At 38.4% G+C, this 22,691-nt stretch overlaps 12 protein-coding genes across 12 annotated transcripts; 6 read left to right on the forward strand and 6 right to left on the reverse strand.

Annotated features, from left to right (window-relative positions):
* Nucleotides 1–971: 971 nt before the first annotated feature.
* Nucleotides 972–2,182, forward strand: EV154DRAFT_495203 (helix-loop-helix DNA-binding domain-containing protein). The gene is made up of 3 exons (XM_051600013.1): nucleotides 972–1,444; nucleotides 1,496–1,590; nucleotides 1,651–2,182. The coding sequence occupies exons 1-3, from the start codon at nucleotides 1,080–1,082 to the stop codon at nucleotides 2,094–2,096; spliced, it is 906 nt and encodes a 301-aa protein (XP_051461954.1). The 5' UTR covers nucleotides 972–1,079; the 3' UTR covers nucleotides 2,097–2,182.
* A 310-nt stretch (nucleotides 2,183–2,492) lies between these two features.
* Nucleotides 2,493–3,918, reverse strand: EV154DRAFT_495214 (uncharacterized protein). Its single transcript, XM_051600014.1, has 4 exons — nucleotides 3,809–3,918; nucleotides 3,642–3,748; nucleotides 3,437–3,563; nucleotides 2,493–3,373 (listed from the first exon to the last, which is right to left on the reverse strand). Exons 1-4 carry the CDS (start codon nucleotides 3,834–3,836, stop codon nucleotides 2,736–2,738), a joined length of 900 nt encoding a protein of 299 aa, XP_051461955.1. The 5' UTR covers nucleotides 3,837–3,918; the 3' UTR covers nucleotides 2,493–2,735.
* On the reverse strand, nucleotides 3,915–4,860 carry EV154DRAFT_457658 (40S ribosomal protein S16). The gene is made up of 2 exons (XM_051597415.1): nucleotides 4,735–4,860; nucleotides 3,915–4,395 (listed from the first exon to the last, which is right to left on the reverse strand). The coding sequence occupies exons 1-2, from the start codon at nucleotides 4,762–4,764 to the stop codon at nucleotides 4,003–4,005; spliced, it is 423 nt and encodes a 140-aa protein (XP_051461956.1). The 5' UTR covers nucleotides 4,765–4,860; the 3' UTR covers nucleotides 3,915–4,002.
* Nucleotides 4,861–5,143: 283 nt separating this feature from the next.
* EV154DRAFT_7723 (putative 60S ribosomal protein L27A) lies at nucleotides 5,144–5,914 on the forward strand. Its single transcript, XM_051607768.1, has 4 exons — nucleotides 5,144–5,215; nucleotides 5,275–5,583; nucleotides 5,647–5,752; nucleotides 5,815–5,914. Exons 1-4 carry the CDS (start codon nucleotides 5,213–5,215, stop codon nucleotides 5,832–5,834), a joined length of 438 nt encoding a protein of 145 aa, XP_051461957.1. The 5' UTR covers nucleotides 5,144–5,212; the 3' UTR covers nucleotides 5,835–5,914.
* Nucleotides 5,915–7,145: 1,231 nt separating this feature from the next.
* On the forward strand, nucleotides 7,146–8,261 carry EV154DRAFT_7875 (ubiquitin-conjugating enzyme E2-16 kDa). Its single transcript, XM_051607779.1, has 7 exons — nucleotides 7,146–7,268; nucleotides 7,459–7,558; nucleotides 7,621–7,694; nucleotides 7,768–7,873; nucleotides 7,940–7,984; nucleotides 8,046–8,135; nucleotides 8,190–8,261. The coding sequence occupies exons 1-7, from the start codon at nucleotides 7,245–7,247 to the stop codon at nucleotides 8,192–8,194; spliced, it is 444 nt and encodes a 147-aa protein (XP_051461958.1). The 5' UTR covers nucleotides 7,146–7,244; the 3' UTR covers nucleotides 8,195–8,261.
* Nucleotides 8,262–8,301: 40 nt separating this feature from the next.
* EV154DRAFT_495223 (uncharacterized protein) lies at nucleotides 8,302–9,841 on the reverse strand. Its single transcript, XM_051600015.1, has 4 exons — nucleotides 9,658–9,841; nucleotides 9,509–9,583; nucleotides 9,268–9,443; nucleotides 8,302–9,191 (listed from the first exon to the last, which is right to left on the reverse strand). Exons 1-4 carry the CDS (start codon nucleotides 9,740–9,742, stop codon nucleotides 8,328–8,330), a joined length of 1,200 nt encoding a protein of 399 aa, XP_051461959.1. The 5' UTR covers nucleotides 9,743–9,841; the 3' UTR covers nucleotides 8,302–8,327.
* EV154DRAFT_457668 (uncharacterized protein) lies at nucleotides 9,793–11,104 on the reverse strand. Its single transcript, XM_051597416.1, has 2 exons — nucleotides 10,116–11,104; nucleotides 9,793–10,044 (listed from the first exon to the last, which is right to left on the reverse strand). Exons 1-2 carry the CDS (start codon nucleotides 10,969–10,971, stop codon nucleotides 9,890–9,892), a joined length of 1,011 nt encoding a protein of 336 aa, XP_051461960.1. The 5' UTR covers nucleotides 10,972–11,104; the 3' UTR covers nucleotides 9,793–9,889.
* Nucleotides 11,105–11,252: 148 nt separating this feature from the next.
* Nucleotides 11,253–16,353, reverse strand: EV154DRAFT_457670 (1,3-beta-glucan synthase component-domain-containing protein; the record flags this gene model as incomplete). Its single annotated transcript, XM_051597417.1, has 3 exons — nucleotides 12,250–16,353; nucleotides 11,683–11,784; nucleotides 11,253–11,600 (listed from the first exon to the last, which is right to left on the reverse strand). Exons 1-3 carry the CDS (start codon nucleotides 16,144–16,146, stop codon nucleotides 11,253–11,255), a joined length of 4,347 nt encoding a protein of 1,448 aa, XP_051461961.1. The 5' UTR covers nucleotides 16,147–16,353.
* A 2,870-nt stretch (nucleotides 16,354–19,223) lies between these two features.
* On the forward strand, nucleotides 19,224–20,268 carry EV154DRAFT_495230 (uncharacterized protein). The gene is made up of 4 exons (XM_051600016.1): nucleotides 19,224–19,360; nucleotides 19,430–19,467; nucleotides 19,533–19,708; nucleotides 19,772–20,268. The coding sequence occupies exons 1-4, from the start codon at nucleotides 19,256–19,258 to the stop codon at nucleotides 20,065–20,067; spliced, it is 615 nt and encodes a 204-aa protein (XP_051461962.1). The 5' UTR covers nucleotides 19,224–19,255; the 3' UTR covers nucleotides 20,068–20,268.
* Nucleotides 20,269–21,120: 852 nt separating this feature from the next.
* Nucleotides 21,121–21,829, forward strand: EV154DRAFT_599147 (uncharacterized protein). Its single transcript, XM_051607093.1, has 4 exons — nucleotides 21,121–21,253; nucleotides 21,319–21,356; nucleotides 21,408–21,577; nucleotides 21,650–21,829. Exons 1-4 carry the CDS (start codon nucleotides 21,155–21,157, stop codon nucleotides 21,712–21,714), a joined length of 372 nt encoding a protein of 123 aa, XP_051461963.1. The 5' UTR covers nucleotides 21,121–21,154; the 3' UTR covers nucleotides 21,715–21,829.
* Nucleotides 21,788–22,287, reverse strand: EV154DRAFT_413179 (uncharacterized protein; the record flags this gene model as incomplete). Its single annotated transcript, XM_051595556.1, has 3 exons — nucleotides 21,788–21,915; nucleotides 21,980–22,111; nucleotides 22,233–22,287. Coding segments are annotated over 3 exons (315 nt in total), but the record flags the coding sequence as incomplete, so codon positions are not given.
* Nucleotides 22,288–22,290: 3 nt separating this feature from the next.
* Nucleotides 22,291–22,689, forward strand: EV154DRAFT_8023 (uncharacterized protein). The gene has a single exon (XM_051607783.1). The coding sequence runs from the start codon at nucleotides 22,396–22,398 to the stop codon at nucleotides 22,642–22,644; it is 249 nt and encodes an 82-aa protein (XP_051461965.1). The 5' UTR covers nucleotides 22,291–22,395; the 3' UTR covers nucleotides 22,645–22,689.
* Nucleotides 22,690–22,691: the final 2 nt, after the last annotated feature.

Here is a 22,691-nt window from a genome sequence, read left to right on the forward strand (position 1 = left end):
ACTCGTGTGGAAAAACGTGTCTCCGCTTGTGTGTACAAGGGCAAAATGAGGTATATTTTTTTTTTTTTTTTGACGCGGGATGTTAAAATTTATTAAATAAATGCAGCCCTTAAAAAAAAATACATCCCAGATGCTTTTAATGTTACAGGTATCAACTTGTGTAAAAAAGAAGGCGCGGGCAACTGATAAGCGAACTTTTCTCAGACTGCAAGATATAATGGGTTTTAACCAATAGCTATTGATACAAAATGCGAAACCTGTATTATCTATTTTTCGTGTATGTTTATTCAAAGTTTTGTTGGCATGGCACGGTTCAGGTACCGAAAAAAAAAATAGTGACGCCAACAACTATGTAACGTCATTTAAGACGCACGGGGAGACTCATGTAGATCTTGGTATCCCTCACGCAGTCACTGTAAATGGATTTTTAATAAAATAGCAATCTTGAGATCTTTATTAACCGCAGTGTTTTTTTTTTGAGGTACAACATCTGATGATTTCATGATCGTACCTGCTGATCTTACTGCGCTTGAGCCATCCTTCGAGCCTTTCCCCTCTTCCTTGGGACGTCATTGTTCAGCGTTGTGTCAATGAAGGTGATACACAGTTTTTTATTTATATGAGTTTGTGTTTATATTTTCCATGTGAGTTCAAACTCTCCCTCATTCTCACTCTCTCTCATGTACAAATATAATGTCAACACAAGAAGAAGAGAAAAAAAAAAAAAAAGGTCAGATGAGATGGTCTGTGCCACCTTGTTGCTACTTTAAGCCATATTGAAAGGAAAAAAATAAAATTAAAAAAATAAAATAAATAGCAGTGAATGCGTTTTTGTATCTTTTATATATCTCTCTCTTTTTTAAAATAAGAAACAAGGTTGATAAAGAGGCTAAAAGAGAAACGGGACTAAGAAACGGGTATAAATACAAAAAAGAAAGAAGGTTCAAAGGAAAATCCAGGACCCTAAAAAAGGCAAGGTTGGTGTTATCAGCTGAGAAAGATATATTTGAACCTTGAATAAATTTTTTTCTTTCTTTTTTTTCTTTCTTTTCTTTTTCTAAACAAATTACAATAAAAAAATGTATTCTACAAATCAACAGGAATTTCATATGGATAACAACAATAGTAATGGAGATATGTTTGTAAACAATCAACCAAGAACACGAACCAGTTTAAATCAGCAGTCTTATCTTCACCACAATACCAACAATAATAATTTTGGTCCTATGGCCATTAATCCTTCAAGCACCGTTTCCAATAATGTAGGCTTTGCAGATCCTTCAACAAATTGGTTCAGTACAAGCTTAGATTCAAACGCTTCTTCTTTTGGCCAATCTCCCGTCTTTGGTGGCAGAGACCTTCTAGTCACACCATCCAATTCTACAGGTCATATCATCGAAGGCTTTGCTGCTGGTCCAGACGATGATGAGCTTAGCCAAAGAAAGTAAGCCATCACATACACTCCCTCTTTTAATATATAATAACATGCCCTTAGTCATCAAGAAATATTCGAAAAGAGAAGAAGAAGACGCGAATCACACAATGCGGTTGAAAGAAGAAGAAGAGACAATATCAATGAAAGAATTCAAGGTTCAGCTCCAATAGATAAAGCCAATGTATATACCTATTTATTAACCTTTTATTTTTTAGAGCTTTCTACTATGCTACCTGAGCATTTGTTAGAATCCGTACCAGCCAGTTCCAATGTAATGTCAGTTGCAACGGGACAAAACGGGGCTAATGGCAAGCCTATTAATAAGGGCACTATTCTTAAACTGTCGGTTGATCATATCAAGGAATTAAGAGAAGAAGTGACAAATTGTAAAGGAAAGATCAAGGAACTTGAGCGTCTGATCGAGCTTGCAAAACGAGGCGAACATCATTTAAAACAAGAGGATAATATTGACTTGTATCAACAACATGCTATGAATATGATGAATCAACAACAACAACAACAACAGCAACAACAACAGCAACAGCAACAACAGCAGCAGCAGCATGGGAGACAAAGACATGAACGTGTTGGCTCAATACAGTTTCAGCAACAGTTTGGAAAGCTTCATATTACAGGTGATGAGCAACAACAGCAAGCATAAAATATTACCTATACCCTTTCTTTCCTTTCCTTTTTATATTTATCCTTTTTACATGTATATATTTATATATATATATATATATATATATATATACTACCTTTTTCTTGTGTAGCCGCAAAAACTTACTTATTTTGTACTCTTGTTGTTGCTTACTGTCGTATCACACACAGTTATTTATAATTTTTTAAAAGGGGGAAACACCTATAATAAATAGACGAGGTCCTTCTGGTGAACCCTCTCGTTTCCTCTCTATAAGAAATATACATGCATTTAATCAGTAAAATACCTATTTTTAACCACCCAAAAAAAAAAAAAAGTTGGCCGCGCCACTCAAGTGAAACCGAACTGGTTTTTTTTTCTCTCTGATTTCTATAATAATCTAGATTTGTGGACCTTCCCCCCCCCCCTTAGACACACATACACACACACAAAAAGGATTAGTGCCCATCATCTATTTTTCTTGCTAAAATGACTTTTCAAGTGTGGGTAAAAAAATGGTTATGCACGTCAATTACATTTACGAAATCCGATCAAACCTTGATTAGGGTTTTTTACCATGGGTGGGAAAAAAGAAGCCCGTATTATTGTGTTAGTGACACAAAGCTTATCGATGTAAATTTTTATAAAGCAATTCAATATTTAATCCGTGATATGAGCAACGTCAGGGTCTACTAAATCCTCAATGGGTTTGGTAGGTTGGGAAATGACACCTGCATCCAGCAACGTGGATAAAGTGACCTTGATGGCCTTACGAGATACCTGTTGACTATCCTTTGCATAACGTACCGTTTCAAACCAACGACGGACATCTTCCTCAGGGTAATCCAATATGCGCATCACTAGCTCCACAGACTCACTTTCCTTTTGTGAGATAAATACCTCTGTTGCCTTCTCAATGGCCTTTAATACTTTGACAAGCGCTTCCTTATGGTTGGCTAATAAATCCACATGAGCAGCAAACATGAATGCAGGCCAAGGAGGGGTGATCTGTCCAATGCGTTTGATTTCACCAGAGTCGTGGTAGGGCTTGGTGGTAAAGGTCTCCCACATGAAATAATCACACGTACCATCATTCACCTTATCTCGCATATTCTTAAAGTTATCAAGAACCGTGAATTGAAAGGGTTCCTCCTTCTCTTTTAACCATTCGCGAGACTCGGCAAGAACATAGGCCATGATATGTGACCCTGAGCCATAGCGCGAAATAGCCACATTGGTCTTGTAAAGTGTGTCAATCGAGTCATGTTTTGCATTCTTTCCGGTCGAAAGTGCCCAACCTACAGGGTTGAACATTGCTCAAGTGTCGTAACATTAAAAAAAAAAAAAAAAGGAACACTTACAAAGTGGGGCATCGACAAAAGTACCGACAATCTTGTACCAATCTTGACCTTTACTGATGCCAGCGACAAGTCCTTCTGTCAAAGCAATGGCTAAATCGATGGACTTGTCTTGTAACTTACTTGTCATCTAACAAAGAAATAATAAGGACATGGAAGGGTGAGTACAGTTTTCTTAAATGAGAGACAAACCCTTCTACTTCTTTACCTCGCCAGTACCACCGGGACATAAAACGAGCTCGACGTTTACGCCTGTGTCTTTGAACAAGCCAAGATCGCGTGCAACGTATAAAGGGGTTGAGAAATGCTCAGGTACTTTTTATATATAACAAAAAGAATGAATACGTGATAGTTTTAAAGTAAGTTATAGTTTACCGTAGCCGATACGAATAGTGGTAGTCATGATTTTTAAAAAAAGAAATAAAGATGTAAAAAAAAAGAGATGTAATCTTTTTACGCAAGGAATGTCAGATTTAAAGAAGAAGGGTCACACAAAAAAAGATTGTTTTTTTTTTAATAACTTTTTACTGATAAAAACAACGAAAAAATAGAGATATAAACAATCGCTTTTAACGGTAAGACTTTTGGAAACGAGCACGAGCACCGGGACCACCAAACTTCTTGGGTTCACAACGACGAGGATCGGCGACGAGAAGAGTACGGTCGTATTGGACAAGGATTTCCTTGATTTCCTTCTTGGCAGCTTCATCAACAAACTTTTGGTAGAAGGCAACAATGGCCTTAGCAAGAGCTTGACGAATGGCATAAACTTGAGAGGTGTGACCACCACCGTTGACACGAATTCTGATATCGGTGTTGGCGAAACGTTCTTCACCCAAAAGAAGAATGACTTCGTAAACCTTGAACTTTAAGATCTCGGGTTCAAGGAGTTCAATGGGAGAACCATTGATACGGATGAGTCCGTGACCACGCTTACAATGAGCGACGGCAGTGGCGGTTTTCTATTTTTTATTAACAGTTCGTGTTAGTCTCTTTCTTTTTTTTTGTTATATTCCCGCATTGAATGTAAAAAGAGAGAGAGAGTGAATGAGTGAGTGAATGTTGAATCTATATTTCCATGTAATCCATCTTTTCCCCATCATGCAAAAAAAAAAAGTCCAATTATATATAAAAAAAGGGGGTGTCGTGCGTCGTCCATGTGTTGTTCAATCCAAAAACTCGTCGTTGTCATGTCAATGGTTGTATATTTAAAAATCGTTCATGGTGTATGCATTCCAGTTCAAACTCTCTCTCTCTCTTTTTTTTTTGCGATTAACCAAACCAAAAAAAAAAAAACGAACCTTGCGACCGAAAGTTTGGACAGCTTCCATTATCTGATTTTTTTTTTTTTTTTTTTACATTGGATTAGATTGATGGATGGATTTTTTTTTTTGGATGTATGTTTACCTTTAAATTAAGAGAGGGGGAAAATATAACACAAAATCTGGATCTACCCAAAAACTAAACACTTTGGGCCCGCCCTGCCCAAGTGCAGATTTGTGTGTGTGTATGGTTTCTGTGGGGGGTGCTATAGACTCTATCTTTTCACTCAGTAAGTATGTCCGGTCCGGGCCTATCGGATTCTTGGGCGTTAAAAAAAAAATGGTAGCTGTGAGTTTGGAGTGTGAGTGAGTATTCAGTGAGTATTCAGTTGTGGGGGGTGCTGCGCGGGGGTCGGTGTAAAAAAAACAAAAAAAAAAAAGGGCGAGAGGAGGGTTATAGTAGATGAATAGGATGGGGTACAGCTAACCCATCCTTTTCAACTGTTGTATCTTTTAAATGGTAAACTCAAAGAAACGATCCATGATGAATCCATCCATCCTAACCATGAGCATCTAAAGCCTACTAGATTACATCACAACAGAAAGAAGCGTGGACACGTTTCAGCCGGTCACGGTCGTGTCGGTAAGCACAGAAAGCATCCTGGTGGTCGTGGTCTTGCTGGTGGTCAACATCATCATCGTATTAACATGGATAAGTACCATCCTGGTTACTTCGGTAAGGTCGGTATGCGTCAATTCCACTTGAAGAACAACGTCAACTGGCGTCCTATTGTCAATCTTGACAAGATCTGGACTCTTGCTGCCGATGGTGTTCGTGAGCAATACAAGAACACTGAAAAGGTTCCCATTATTGACACCCTCCAAAAGGTAAAATCAACTATTTCTGTTATTTTTATTCATGTGAATTAACCTTTCTTTGAATGTTATTAGGGTTACGGTAAGGTTTTGGCCAAGGGTACTATCTCTCAACCCGTCATTGTCCGTGCTCGTTTCGTTTCTGCTCTTGCCGAAAAGAAGATCAAGGCTGCTGGTGGTGGTAAGTCTTTTTGCTTAAGAAAAGTTGTTACCTCTTATACTAATTATCTTTTTCTTTCTTAGTTGTCGAGCTCATTGCTTAAATATTTCCAATCTTTTTTGTGTTTATTTAGAATATCATATCAATAAAAGCACATGAAATTTGTACATTTTTTTTTGTTTTCTCTTTCTCTTTTTTTTTTATGCGTTTTTGACATATAGCGTGTCTCCGCTTTAACAAAAAAAAAAAAAAAGACATAAAAGTGTCTGTGTGTGCCCTTTTTGTAATCCATGCAAAAAAAAGTCACCATTGGTCGGGATGGGGGAGGTGGTATTTGTACGACCTAGTTTCCTTTTGAAATATGTAAAAGGGGGGGGGGGGAGGGGCTGACCTATCGTTTGTTTAGTCTAGACTGAGAGCCATCCTGAATATGTTGCAAGGCCTCGAGACCATTTCTAGGGCAGCTACCCCCCAATGTTGTTTCAATGTTATGATAGAAAGTAACAGATGATGACTCTTTTATTATAAGTCTGCCCACAGCCCTATCGGTATGAGATTTAAAGTCAAATAGACCCGTATAAGTTTGGGCTGCAAACCTTAATGTCAGTAAAGATAGTTTGTAAAGATAAGAATAAAAAAAAAAATCGCCGCTACAGATTGGGAAGAAAGAAAGTGAGCACTGTGCCATGCTTTACATACGTCATAATAAAAATGCATGAAAAACAATAAACGTTGGAATAGGATGGGCGTCTCCAAGTCAGAAGGGGACTGTTGTTACCGTTGCTATAGGGATGCAAAGAGGCCCAACTGAGAATTATTTAGGTACAACTTTTTTTTTAATATATCGGCTAGTAGACGCGTATTATCCCAAGATACGGGGTACGTCTTAAAAAGGACAATCAAACGTACTTGTAAAAAAGCATAAAGAATTAACGCGTATTTGGAAAAAAGAATGACGCGACAATTGTGTAGGTTGCAGGGTGACCAATGAAATGCAATGTATTTGAAATTGCGCAGTTTTATTTTTTTTTATGTGAGGAGAGAGAGAGAGTGTGTACCGTGAGCACCCGCCTCTTTTTTAATGTGTGCGTGTGTATTTTTTATTCTGAATGTGCAAAAGAAAATATGATTAATTTCTCCGTCCGAATGAGATTATTAAAGAGAAGTTCTTGTGACGGTAAAAGAATATCAGGTGATTGTAGTTCCCATAGTCCCGGTTAAGTGATGGAGAGAATATGACAGACAGACAGGATAATTAGTTAAAGAGTAAGTGTTTAGTCACTGATTAGAAACAAAGAATAGGTGTGTGTGTGGGACAGTAAACATGTCCTGACTCTATATTATTTTTGCCCAATTACTCATGATTATTTTTTTTAAATGACCGCACCAAAAAAGGGAGGATGATTTTTTTGAGGGGAGGGGGTGGAATAAGATTGGATTTTTTTTTATTTTTTTTTCTACAGACTTCTTTTTTCAAATACAATTTTTTTGGAAAAATAAATAATTATAAAAAATGGCTTTAAAGCGTATTAACAAGGTAAGATGAGAAAAAAAGAAATACATGAACTAAGAAAAGAGATGTAGACATTTTTTCTACTTGTTCTCTTTTTTTATATATATGTGGGGGTTTCTTTTTGTGTGGCTTTTTTTTTTCTTTTTTTTTTTAATCTGAAAAATGAGGGCTACGTAAAACCGAGATTAAACAAGATGGACTAACACCTTTATAGGAGCTTAAAGATCTCGAGCGTGACCCACCTTCTTCCTGCTCTGCAGGACCTATTGGTGATGATTTATTTCACTGGCAAGCTACTATTATGGGTCCTGTAAGTGTTGTATGCTTTTTTTGTTGTTGTTGCTTTTTGTATTAAACTTATTTCATTTGTAGGAAGATAGTCCTTACCAAGGTGGTGTCTTCTTCTTGTCTATTCACTTTCCCACTGATTACCCTTTCAAGCCCCCAAAGGTAAAAAAAATAAAGGATATAATATTTTAATATGGCTTCAGTTACATAATCCCCTTTTAACTCGTAAAAATAGATTAACTTTACCACCAAGATTTATCATCCCAACATCAACTCCAACGGTTCCATCTGTTTAGATATCTTGAAGGATCAATGGTCACCCGCACTTACAATCTCAAAGGGTAAAAATTAAGAAAAAGAGTCATCATTCTAAAGCGTGAATTATTAACTTTCTTTTTAATCTGTAGTTTTACTTTCTGTCTGTTCTCTTCTTACAGATCCTAATCCTGATGGTAACGTCATATATATATCACCCCTTTTTTCTCATCTTATTAACAAACACGTATAAAATAGATCCTCTTGTCCCTGAGTTGGCCCATATCTACAAGACCGACCGTGCACGTTATGAAGCTACAGCAAGAGATTGGACTAAGAAATATGCCAGTAAGTTTTTCTTTTTGTATATATGTATATCTCGCTAACATTTTTTAATTCTAGTGTAAATTCCTTTTCTTTTTTTAAATCACGTTCCTCCTTTCTTGTTGTTTGTTTTTTTTTACACATATAAAAAATAAATAGAAGTTGCCCCCTCCTCCTCCTCCTCCCAACATTATATCTTTTTTTTTTGTTCTTTATTTAAATGTCACAGATTAATAAACCTTCATCAAAGAGAGCAGCTACGACAAGTTTAGAATGGACCAAGTCAAGAGCACCTGTAGTGGAAGTCGTGAATAACTCGCCATTGTCCTTGATGAGCGTCTCTGTTTCTCCCGTGGTGACATCCCAGACATCGACTTGAGAAGGAGGTTTAGTCACATCAGACTTGTTCTTGGCCATCATGTATTGCATAGCCTGAATGCCCTTGGGGTGACCAGCCACAGTGACCAAATTCTTTTCTTCGTGAAAGCGCAAATTATCGACGGCCATATCAAAGACGGCCTGAGTCTGATAACTGAGGGTGATATGAGGCACACGTTGCTCATCTTCATGAGTCAAGATTTGATACTTTTTAATGGTGCGACGGTTAGTTTCGGCCACAAATAAGGTCTGGTCATTTCCTGTCACACCGTTAGCGAATAACATGCCGTTCATTCCCTTTTCGACCTCCCCCGTACGTGCGTTATAGAAACCCACGTTACTCAAGTAAAAAAAGTAGTTTTCGATTTTCTTGAGAAGTCCGGCCTTCATAAAGTAATGGTCGTTCGTAAAGAAGAAGGAAGGTGTACCATCAGCTGCTCTGAAACGCACATCCTTCATGACATGCACAGAGTTAGGGTTGTAGATCTTTTCATGACGAATCGTACGTTTGTGTTGAAGTTCCAGGTTGGCATCATCGATGGTGTAAAACTCAATAGAAGCCTCGCCGTAATGAGGCAAGTTTACAGACACAAGTAATCTTTCGCCTGTCTCTGGGTGGGTATCCACTGTCATGCCCAAAGGGTGAAAGTCAGTCTCGGTATCAAAGTCCTTTACTTGAAATTGTTCAATGGATGCAGGGCGCTATACAGTCAAAAAAAAAAAAAAAATGTTAATATAAAAGAAACACCTTGGGGAGGGGCAAGACACGCGAACTTGCCTGTGTGTAGTCAACTCTCCAGTAACCACCACTTTTGGCGGTTTGTCCGGGAGCCAAAGAGCTAATGCCCATGACTTTATTATGTAAATGACGTTCGGGGTCACAAGTGGTATAAGCGATGCCAGGTTCGGTGGTTGACAAGATGACATCTTCACAGTAACGAAAGTCAGCAGGTCCTACCAAAAAAAAAAAAAAAAGAGTTAAGTTAAACTTCTTGGTGAGTTGTAAAGTTATGGCTCACCGGAAATCTTTTCACAGGATTCAATATTGTAATCTTGGTTCAATTTGTGAATTCCAGCAAGAGGATAGAACATGTCTATTTTAACAGGTCAGGTCAGGTTTTTTTTAGGGCCGTGTGAGTCAAAAGGGGATGCATAAAACGAAACTTACAGAGAAAGGAGATTATGTAGGCAAGAGGGATAATGACTGCCCAGTACTTGATATGGAACCAATAATCCTTAGGTGGAGGTGCCATGATTAAATTTAGTGTTAAATAATAGGAACGAAAAAAAAAAAAAAAAAGATGTGTGCCTTTTATTTATTTATTTATAAATTTCTGTATTTTTATCCCGGGCCAACCAAAAAAAAAAAAAAAAATTAATTTATTATTATTTGCTCCATTTTAAACTTTTGGCTTGAATGAATTGGCGTTTTCTTGAAAGAAGTCTCCCATAGTTTTAGGTACCTTGGAGAATTGCTGAATATGATTGACGGGGACACTTCCTGAAGTCTTGTTGATCCAATCAAAGTAATCTATACATGCATCCTTAAATAAGCCTAATGTATGTTGTGTTCAGCTGTTAGATAAAAGTCATGAATACATATCTCTCTTTTTTTTTAATACGTACGATGAGGGACTGAAAAGGCTTTGGTACGATAGGCGTTTGTTTCCAATACATCACGATATGATTTTGCAGTCTCGTTCTTGATACGAGCATCGAACCAGATATCACGACAGAGACCATCCAGATAGAAACGTGTATCCATGGGCCGACACATGTGATTTTTGTAATTCGTGTAGCGTGTTGCATCAGACATCATTTGCATCATCTGTTTATTTTTCAACGCCTCGGGGCCTGTTAAAGTATACACTTGACCGACATGGCAATCCTCCAATTCTTCCAATAAGGCATCGTTACGGATCACACACGCTTCGATACTTAGGCAGACATCGCCAATATCAACAGGGCACATTTCGGTCTCGTGGCTGATGGGTAAGCGCCATTGTTTGGTTTGTTCTACCTGCGCAGCCCACAAATGAAAATATTGCTGGATAAAATCCAAGCGGAAAATCACGCTGGTCATTTGCTCTTCTTGCTCAATCAACATGTTCTCAACAAGACCATAGTCATACAAGGATGCATGTTCCTCCGATTGCGCTCCGATATGACTTAGAAAAAGAATCGACTTGACCCCAGAGCGTAAGGCGACTTGCAATAGCTTTTGACAGTGCTTGACACGGTCGGGGTGTGAGCCCAAGGTAAGGACGATTTGAGAGACGTTACGCATGGCCTTGGAGAGCTGGTCAGGATGGTGACAGTCTGTAATCTTGACAGTGTCGATACCTTTGGTTTGGAAGTTCTTGATCCAGGCAGAAGGTTGGGAGTACAAGACACGCAAGTCTTTACGAACGGACTTGACTTGAGAGAGATGAGAGGCAATACAGTAACCAAGGTAATCATCTACCGATGTAATAAGAAGCATTTTTGTTGTTGTTGTTGTAATGAAGAAGAAGGAAAGAAATATTGAAGCCTTGTGAAAAAAAAAAGGGCTTTTTATTTTTATACGCAGTATTGACTACATCTTGTTTGCACTTTTTTGATTTGATTTGCGTAGTAATTATGTTATTCTCATATTATTTTAAAAATAGACTAGTTATGATGTCGTTTTTTTATATATATGTATAATTTTTTTTTTATTTGTAAATATGTGCGTGTGTTATATATATAGATTTTTCTTTTTTATGAATTATTTATTTATCTTTTTTAGAATATCTTGACAAAGTTTTGATATTGAATAGGTAAGCGAGGGGCTAATTTGGGAGGCAAAATAATCAACGCCGCAAATGAAAGCAAAACAAATATAAAGAAGGGTCCATAGAGTAACACAATATGGCGACGTCTTTTACGTTCCTTGGTGGGTAGGACAGACGGACGGATCTGCTTAGAGGGTCTTAACCAAAACAGGATGAGTGAATGAATGCGATCGATGGACGGGATCAACGTGATCGGAAACAGGCCAAACAAGATCAAATGTCCCAAAATAAAATCCGTCGTAAATATAGACATCTCAACAATCTTGCATATATATTCTCGTGCTGCCAGTTTACCAACCTGTTAGAAATAAAAAGAAGTTTTTTTTTTTTTAGTTTGTCTGATGATGATATCCCTAAAAATACATAATATAAAACGTTACTTTGCTGGATTTCCATTTACCGCTCCACCAGGCTCGATTGGTAGCATCATGATGAAGTTCTCTTGTTAAAAACAAGGCTACAAATGTCTTAAAGATAAACCTCTGTAACGAAAACACGGCCAATAAACCCAACAACGTGGATCGTATTTGAAACTTTTCCAGCGTCCAAAAGACTTCATAGAATAGCACGAATCCCACCACGGCCAGACCATGAGCCAACAAGGCCATATAAAATCCTGTTCGACGCAATCCGGATCCTACCAACGATAAGACCTGAATCCAAATGAGCATGATAGCGTTCCAAACAATGGGACCCACAGAGATCAAGACGACCCGTCCCAAAGCACCTAAAGGACCCAATGACGTATTCACAGGTGACTTGAGTACACCATAGACATCAACCTGTTCACGGCTCTTGTAGAATGTGTAGCAGGCTGCACAAAGAACAGCTTGAATCAAGGGCATCATGATCTCTGCGAAAAAGATACTGGAAAGATGAGCACGGGGTACAGCCACAATGGGCTTGTTCTCAAACTTTTGACGCGCCTTCTTCTTGTTACCGGTGACTTGAGTACGGATCTGACGACAGAAGGAGATCCAGGAATGTTCGTAAGATCGTGTAGAGTTTCCCCGCGAAAGCCAACCCAAGAACTCTCGATAATCGTTAATGAAATCCATGAATACAAACTGATGCGGGTTAAACACAAAGGGCGATACCAATAAAGAAGCCACCGTAGCCCAAAAGTAAATCAAATGAGGGATCCAAAGCGCCAAGGAGACGAAGAAGAGCATAAACATGGTGCGTGCGCCAAAATAAATACTGGGATGAGCAAAACGAGAATACAGGACTGAAAATGGTAAACGAGAGGTAGCAAAGCCTCGACCGGTAGCAATATACCTTGCACCTCCAAAGCTCAAGTTAGACAAGACGGAATTAGCATAGATTTGCGTGACAAATACTTCAAACAAGGGCGATAAGGAGAGGAATTGTTTGACGAGACGAAGTATGGATCGACAAGCACCCTTTTCTGTTAATTCTTGTAAGAAGAGCGGTAAGAATGCAATGAAGAAGACCATAAAGATGGAAAGAATACATCGTTGTAACCAATCATAGACAGGCCTGACATCAAAACAATTACTTCCTTTACAATGAGGTAATCCAGCTGCCATGGTACCCACCAGCGTCATACAGAACAGGAATACTTGCACAGCAAAAATAATCATAATATTGTTCATGTGGAAACCAGGATGTGCATAATAAAATGTCAAAAAACGGTCCAAAGGTAATTGTGTCCCCAGATAATAGTATTCGCGAGAGAGCAATTGTTCGCCCATACCCGTACCAATCTTGGTCGTAAAATTTAAGATACTACAGAAACCCAGATCACGTCCTTTACCACATTGAAGGTATTCGGTATGCTTGATTCTTCCGCCTCGTAAAAGAGCATTCATACCAGCATAAATGTCTTCGTTTAGATGCAGACCCCGTTGAGCTTTACTTACACCACCTCGTGTGGTCATGAATACAGCGTTTAAGAAATCGGGATGTCCATAATGCAATCGACCCCCTGTCTTTGCCATAATACGTTGCGTTAATGTACCAAATGTCTGTTCTTTACCAGCGGCGACGTCACCCAACATACCTACGTTTTCCGAAAAGATATATTCACGTGCACCCACAATAGCTACGGGAGGAATATTTTCATTCTTCCGTCTTGGTTCTTCGTCCTTGGTGATACGGCGATGGGAGCCGTTGTAGAGAGCGTACACTTGATCGAGAGAAGGTTGATCCTCTGTGCCTTGCTCAAACTCACCAAAGATGCTACGAATTTTGAGACATTCTTCCAGATAATTATCTTGGTTGGCATCAACGAGTTGTAGATACTCCCCACGATAAAAGATCAAGGCGTGGTTTTGATTATCGGATTTTCCGTCACCAAGAATGGGATTACCGGGTAAACGAACACGGTATTTGGGTACGCGTTTGTTATTGGGCAAGAGATCACAATGACCGTCGATGAGAACAGAGAAAAAGACGGTTTGTCCTTCAGCGTCTAATTCTTGATCGATGTAGGCGATTTGGAGATGCGGATATTCGGTCAATAAGAATTCACAGTTTTCAGCCTCTTCAGCATTGAATTGAGCATAACGTTGCATAGCGACCAAGAAACGAAATTTTTCATAGGAGATGGCATCGAGGAGGTTCTCCGTTTGTTTTTTGCGGTCGTGGTCTTGGCCGTTGAGTTGAGGATTTTCGATGCGGTGCAATATTTTGAGAGCCCGCGAATAGTTCATGAAGCCATTTATGGTTCTGTACAGGGTTTGTGCTCGTAACGAGGCCCACACACGGGTACGTAAGGTGTATTCAGGGGCGGCAGATTTGAAGCCAATACAATAAAAGGGTAAATCGTCCTTCTCAGAAGGTTTTGTGGGCACTTGGTTTTCTTCGGCAATAAACATGGTGTCCTTGACAAAATTATTCCATTCGGCAGGATGCAGTTTTTTAAGGTATTCAAGTAAAGTAACGCGGGTAGTGGAGTCTTCTTCACGAATAATTTCTCGCAGCGACAAGAGCATTTTCTCGGCATAATGCGGGGTAAATACCGTAAAAGTGGGCATGGTATCGACCGAACAGGGTAAAGGAAATTGGGTGGACAGACTTTGAGCGAAAAATGAGAGACGACGTTCTGCCTCCGAATGTTTAGGGAAAAAATCCTCCATATCTGTGGATAATGCAGGGTCAAAAATGGGTGGCGCCTCCAGTTCACGGATCATTTGACCTCCATCATTTTCTTGCTCGTGCACTTGATAAAGTAACGACTGCAGGTTATTGACCGACAACAAGTGGTCACGGTACATGGAAATGATGATAGCGTTCCACATTTGTGAGCAAGCCATACGACGTAAATGCACGGACACGAATTCCTTGGTGGCGGTGATTTTGGAAAACATGTTGACGGGTATCTTTGCAAACAATTGTCGCCAGGAGGTCATGACGGAGATACCCAGTCGAATCGATTGCGAGACAGAGAAGATGGTATTCCAGATCACAAACCATAGGTATGTGTCCAGAAAGAACAGGACTAGCTCTACAGAGAACATCAAGACCGTGGTCAAGATGGGCATGACAGAACAGAGCCAACGACCCAGTAAAGGATCTGCACTACAGTTATTTAACTGCATCAACGTCGTAACTGAAAGGGCATCACGGAATGACAGGGCCAAAAAGAAGTACGTTTCCAAAAATTTACAACTAAACACACAAATCCAAAGCAAGATAGATAAAAATCGATCATCGTCTACCATTTCGGGAAAATTCGACGTAAATGTCTTGCAAGATAAATGTCGACTGGATTTACGACGATGGAATAAACTGGCAGAAGGTAAAATGGCAATTACGATGGAAACAATAGCACCCACCCCTAATTGGCAGGAAGATAAAATTAAGGCCAACATACTCTTTTGGTCAAACTTTAAGACATAGACAGAGCAAGCAACATGACATGCAGCAAATAAGAGTAGGACAGTTAGACGAGTCATTAAAATACTAGAGGTTTCCACTGAAGTTTTCAGGTATTTGAATTCGGCCAAGGTAGCAAACACCATGATCAGGATAGCCACTAACCCACCCAAGCCAACCACAGATAACTTGACAGGTAAATCAATGGAGGTTGCCTTTGCACTACCATGACGTTGCTTTGTATCGAGGTAGAGAAAATCGACACTGGCAGCCATGTAGTACCAAAAGGAAGCAGCATGAATGATCCAGACACGCGAAAAATTGGTCAGTAAATGAAACCAGGATCTTGTTTCAAAAAAGGTCTTTTGAAAGGCTCGTTTCCAATCGATGTCTGTCAGGACCAGATAACGTTGTTCCTTGGGCGTATCTTTAAAGAAGGTATCGGACGATTTGAGTCTGAGGTTGGCCAGAGCGCCTTTATCCCAAAAGAGTTGATTGATATCGTCATAGCCAATGATTTCATGATGGTCTTTTTCACGGCGTACATAATGACCACGTATCAATTGATAGGTCTGATCACGGATATATTGGTAAAGAGGGGAGACGATATCATCCAAAAAGCAAGGTAAGGTATGTTGATGATTAAAGCTTTCTCTGTAGCCTTCGGCTATATAAAACAGGAAGCAGATCAATTCTGGGGTGAAGCGTAAGGTAGCTGCTTCACCCCATATCAAGAGGAATAAAGCCAGATGGGATATTCGTTCGGCATCAGACATACCTTGCATGCGTTCCCGCCATTCCCTTTTGGCTTCCTCGAGTAACTGACCGGTAGGACTGTTTTTGGGTGTACGTCGATCATCCAGATCCAGATGAGCGGCAAAATACCATTTTCGATAGTTTGCATGTTCTCCACCAATATAGTCGGCGTGTAAGGTCCAGAGTGCGAGTTGAGGGGACATGCGTGCGGATCTTGAGTTGAGCATAGTCATGAGATGGTCGTACATGTTGCGAGTGTTATCGTGTTGGAAGCCGTATTTTCGTTCATGGTTCAGAAAGACGTCGTGGATCTCATGAAACGAGATGGGTGAGTCGGCTGTGTTCCATTTAGGATATAATTTGTCGTTATGGAGAGTGCTATTGGCGAGTGTAGAGTCACTGATGGAGTGTGTGTCTTGGCGCAATGCTGTATAAATGGTGTCGGATGTAGGTTCTCCATGTGTCTCTTTTGTCTGATTTTGAATAGGAATAGATGCTATATATAAAAGATGATGGGTTAGATTTCGAGCTTCTTTTTTTTTGTGTTTGTTGTGCTACCAATATCTGAATGATTGTTCTCGTGACTAGAATAAAATGTCAGTGATCTGGTGGCAAAAATAAAAATTTAAACTAGAGAATGTCTACTTACAATGGAAAAGACATGATGCGGGCGAGAAAGGATGAAAAAGATAAATTAGGGTGATTTATTTATAATTCATTGAAAGATAAAAACAATGATGAAAAGGAAAAAAAGAAGAGGAAAACCAAGGAAAAAAAAAAAAAAAATAGAAAATAAACAAGAAAAAAGAAAAAAAAAGTTCCGTTCCATCATAAATGTTAAGGGGATCCTTCTTTTTTTTTTTTTAATTTGTTTTTTTTTTGTTTGGTTCTCGAGAAAAACCATACAGAGTAAACAAGTGTAAGCGGGCATTCCTATTTTTTTTTTTATTGTGTGATGTTTCGTTGAATTTTTTTGTGGTGTAGTGAAATTTAATAAATAAAGTCAAATTCGCGTATCAATTATACTGCTATTGCAGCACATTCCAATCAATTTATGCTAAATCATAAACAAGGAATTTCACTCTACGCCAATTAAATTTGATCAAGGGGACATTTTTTCTGCATTGGCCCGTATAAACCAAATTCTAGTTAGATTTTTTATTCCCTCTTTGTTCTTCTCTTTTTTATATACACTCGCACGTGTTTTTATTGTTATATCCATTGTACTCTTTACAAAAAAAAAAAAAAAAAAAAAAAAAATGAATTTAAGCTGTATTTTTGTACTGTACTCCCTATCACACTCTTTCATTATTGAGCATTTAACAGGGTCAAATTAGTTAGATGTTTGTCAAATAAACTTATAATTACTGGCTACAAAGACACCATTGCTTATAGAAAGCACAATTTAGTATATAAACAGTGACATTATTTCTTTTCAATGCTCATTCGGAATTTATAAAAACCACGTATTTTACCTTCCCCTCAAATATCGAATTAAGTTTGCATCGAGTAACGTAGTACAATGGAAGTTATTGAACCCCAGCCTTCAGTAACTGGAGTTATTTGAAGGTCGGAAAACTAAAACTTATAAGAACTAAGTCAATTATGTAATACAATAACAGCTTATTATAAAAGCAACAGATACTTGATCAACATGCATTTATGAATGTCAACGTCATGCAAATCAGTCCACATAACCTAAATTCATACATTTTAAAGTGGAAAATTTTAATTTGTAGAAAGAATAATTTTATTAAATCATGGAGAAAATAAGATCGCTATTTTTGGAAAGGTAGTCTAATGATTTTTTGTTTCTGATGCGAAGAGTTTCCGCTCTTCTTATAGCATCTTCAACGGTCCATCCTTCAGAAGCAGCGTATTCTTCACAAGCCTTGATAATTTTTCTTCTACGCATGTAAAAGCTTTTTTGGGATGAATACCAACCAGGGTGGTTAGCGTTCATAAACTCTACGGAATAATTACCACCCAGACCTTCTTTCTATTCCCTATACAGATCTGTGACAGTGTATACACCGGTACTCAATCTGAATGAACTTGAAGGAGGTCTTGAATTACTTGGTTCGGCTGTAATTTGTTGTGTTGTATTGGAGGTTGTTACAGCTGTTGTACGAATCAATGGCTGGCAATCGCTTTCTCCTTGTGGCTACTCAATGTTAATTTGGAGTGGGTCTCTTCCAGTGGAAATATCTGAAATTTTTTCTAAGACTGATGCGATTTGTTGAGCGAGGACCTCGTATGCGCTTCGGGAGTACTGTCTTCGATATTGGCCAACTTGCGCTCAACCTACAGAAAAAAAGAATAGAGTTAGTTCGTATCATTAAACTCTTTATTTCATTCCTACAAAAGCTTACTTGAAAGCCTCAGTATATTTTGGCTGGAGCCTTAGTATAGTGACTGGAAATAGATTATTTTTCTACGCTGTTATATAATCACGTGCAAATTTTTTTTAAAATAATATTTAGGCATAATATTATGTGTTTTTGATTATGTATGTATGAATTACCTAAAACCAAGACGTGAGATTGAAACCCCCAACCCCCTCCCTCGCCCACGCTCTAGTGGTAACTAGCTGCAAACGTGATGCCGACCTGCCAAAATTATAAGGTGACCTTTCTTGTATTAAAGGATACACATTAAAACTTCTTTGCCATGTTTTAGCATTTGACTGAGAAAAAGAAAAGAATACATTATTGACTAACCTATCCTTAAAACGTTGTATTTTCATTATAGTAATAAAAGAGAAAGAGGAAAAAAAAAAAAGAAAGAAAGAAAAAGAATAAAGCGCGCGGATTTTATTTGTAGGAAGATATGATAAACAAGGACTGTATTATTACATCAGTATGAGATAATTGGTTAGTTACAAAAGGATGGTATGGTGATTGACTTGTAATCATTCCATCAGAATATCTACATCTAAATGTGATACTACACTTGCAAATTGTTTATCAGTAAGTTAGTCTAATACACCTAAATTGTGAAAGGCCTTTCATGAACACGATAGGAGATAAATAAAATCTTGAGATGAACTCTATGGAATGTCTAGAATCTTTAAAGCGATAAAATATACCGCTCTCACAATAGGTGGTATACCAATCCGAAAAAAGTGCCATGCTTAAAAAAGTAAAAAAAAACTATTTGTTATTCCATAAGCGGAGTGATGGAAAACGCTTTCTATTGGGCACATCTATTAATAATTTAGACATTTATCTCTCATATTTTGTGGTGCACGGCTTACGTTACACGGAATATTTTTTTGATTTATTACTAGAGACAAATTTTTTCTCGAGTCATTCTCCTTTTTTCTTGTTCTTTACACTCTTTTCAATTATTACAAAAATGAAGTTCACTGTTGCTGCCGTTTTCACTGCCTTGGTCTCTGCTGTCTATGCTCAAACCACTCCTCCTAATGCCGGTGTTGCTGTCACACATCCTGGTCTTGGTGTAAGTAGCCCTTTGGTAAACCCCTGTCCCTGCCCCGAGATACTTACCTTTTTTTTTCGTCTGTTGTAGGAAGTCGTCACTGCCGGTAACACTTTCACCATCAAGTGGTAAGAGGAATTGCGCGGAAGAGTAATTGCAAAAATATATGGCTAACATCAAACATAATAAATAGGGATCCTATTGCCAACTATGCTAGCCCTGCTGCCAACATCAACTCTATCAGTTTGTTAAAGGGTAGTTCTGGTGCATTGGATGTTTCTATCGCCAACATCCTTTCTGCTCCTATTGCTGCTAGCGCCAGAGAGTACCAATGGAACGTTCCCGTTACTCAAGAAACCTTGGTCTCTTGTAAGTTGATGATAGAGTTTAAATTAAGAAACATGCGATATTAAAGAAACATTGTGTCATTAGATGCCGTCAGTTTAACTGGTGATAACGGTCAAGTTACCTACTCTCCTTACTTCACCATCTTGGCTGTCCCTGCTGGTACTGCCACCAACTATACCGCCGCTGCTCCTGCTCCTGCTGCCTCTGGTTCATCTCCTGCTGCTTCCGGCTCTGCTCCTGCTGCCTCTGGTTCTGCCAACGGTACTACCTCTGGTACCGCTTCTTCTCCCAAGGCCTCTGAAAGCAGTGCTGCTAACAGCCTCAAGGCCGGTCTTGTTGGTGCTGCTGGTATTGCTGGTGCCGTTGCTCTCTTGCTTTAAAAAAGATACAGAGAAAAAAAAAGAGTTTTCTTTGTTCTCAATTCATAACCATTCTCCTTTTTCTTTTTATTACATGCACCTGTACGAGTTTCCCTTACCTCATTGACCCCCATTATACTTTTTATTACTTAATAGAACTCTAATTTACAACAAAAAAAAAAATCATGTTCGTTTAAAATGACCCCCGAGAGAGAAGGGGAAGGTCCCCAAATGTCTATTTTACAAATGTGCTACAAAATTAGATACAGGTTACACCGACCCTCGTTGATTGATCCTACAAAAAGTATAAAGGTTTATTTTAAGACTCCACACCCAGGTCACACCAGCGTGTTTTCATCTCCGTATCAAAGAAAACCACACGACTGCAGATTCCATAATAACCAATTGGGCGAGCAAGTTTTTTTTGGGGGGAGGGTTCGAATTCTTGAATGGGGCTATAATTAGACTTTTTCTGTTTCAAGTTTCCCTCAAGATTTATGCAAATCGTGTACAGATCCGTGTAACTCACATTGTTAGAGATGTTACGGTCGTACCACTCAGGGGGGTTCGAGAGAGGCCAGGAGGGGGTTATTAGGCTTACTTTTACAAGTGTCAAATTCACACAATCACATACACTCTTTGCCCAAAAGATATAAAACAAAAACAAAAAAAAAATGCACGATGCTAAAAGTAGACGTTTTTCTATTCTTGAAAGGCATAAACAATACATCACCTGAGAATATCCTAATATGTAGCTTATCGATACAATATAGCGTCATCTACATCCATCGTCAACTCGACAAGCATTCCGGACTACAAGAAGCTTTTTATTCTATCGCAAGCAACCATCTTGACAACAACATCTCTTGCATATATATATATATATAGAAAAAGAACAGGTCCAAAGTATCGTTTGCTAGGTTACGGTTTATGACCTGCCAAGACTCTGCTTTTAAGTTGTTCCATCTACATTTTTTTTTTTCATTCAGCCCGACTCGTAAAGGAAACTTTGAGGCTTTCAAAAAATAATAAAAACATTATAAATATTCAGGGTAATGTTTACGATTATTCTTCTTTTTTTTTTCATCATCTTTACTTATCACAAAAAATGAAATTCGCTTTTACAATTCTCTTGGCTCTGTGTCTTTTCGCTATGACCCTTGCTCAATCTACCGCAGGTATTGCTACCACTGCACCTTTATTAAACGTAAGTATAAAAAAAAACTCTTGCTGGTGAGAAGAGTTGAATCTAAATTACATACACATTTATAGGCTACAGTGGCTCTTGGCTCGAACTATACAATTCAATGGTAAGTCTATTTTTAAAATTACGCGACGCATTTTGACATTTTTTTTTATAGGTCTGTCACTGACGTGAATGCTACCACTATTGAATCGATTTCCTTGATGCAAGGTAACCCTCTTTATCTATCGGTGGTCATTGCTAATATCCTTACGAATGGATCCATCCCTGTCAGCGATTTGGGCTATAACTGGACTGTCCCTACCACCCTCCCTCCAAGCACTGACTGTAAGTGTACTTTTATTTGTGATAGTCTTTAGTTTACAAACGTCATTTAACCGTCTTTTTCTTCTTTTATAGATGCATTTTCCTTTTTCGGAAACAACTCTGGCATCACATATTCTCCATTCTTTACTCTCCAGTAATTGTTTAACCAAAAAAAAAAAAACAAATAAATAAATAAATGTATATTTCATAATAAAGAAGAAAAGGGTATATTTATGATTGCATATCCGGATTCAAATCTAAAATCCAGAAAGGATCTCCACCCGTATCTTCCGTCTGTTTATTTCCACTTGAATCCAAAGTTTCCTCATTGACTGACATTTCACTATCTGAGCTCTCAACTATAAAAAAAAAAAAAAATTGATTCATTAGTGCACCAGCCTCGATTTCATCTTGGCAACTTACATCTGTCTTCCTGACTTTGTTGAGGTGCATTTTGCCAGTACAAGATACCTCGACGCATTTTCTCTTCATCCGGGTATGGTTTCTCAAAATCGATCTTTGTTTCCTTTGACATAGTATCGAAATTGGGTGGTGCTGACGTATATTTGGATAATTTCGAAGCGTACGATAACACATCGGTAAATTTGACATTGGCTGTATATTGGGCATGAGTATTATTTAGACTGAGAGAACTCGTAACTTAATCATAACTTACATTCACTGGCATATTGAATGGCTTTTAATTCCACTTTGGCCTGTGTCAGGCAAAGATCGAGTTCTTCTCGTGCGGATCCCAACTTTTGAATCACATCGAGTAACGCGAGGTTATACTGTTGAATTTCATCTTGCACCTGAATAATCTGTTGTTGACGTATTTGATGTTGTTCAACTTTTTTGTTATCAATGTTAGTTCCCTTTTTCTATTCTTTTCTTTTCTCCAAAACTTTACTATGTTCAACAGCTCCTTGCAAATTTCGATCGATCACAGCCATTTGTTCAATAATCTCTTCAGGGTAATTAAGCTCTTCTGTTGTAGTTGCGGACTCGGCTACCAAGGCCAAGGCATCAAAGTATTTTTTTACTTGATCAGAGTAATCTGTGATTTGCTCACATACATATTCTCGTAATGAAGACTCCATAGTATGTCTTAACTAGCTTACAAAAACAAAGAGTT

This window comes from Mucor mucedo (assembly GCF_025094135.1).
Source record: "Mucor mucedo strain NRRL 3635 chromosome Unknown EV154scaffold_10, whole genome shotgun sequence".
NCBI lineage: Eukaryota > Fungi > Mucoromycota > Mucoromycetes > Mucorales > Mucoraceae > Mucor > Mucor mucedo.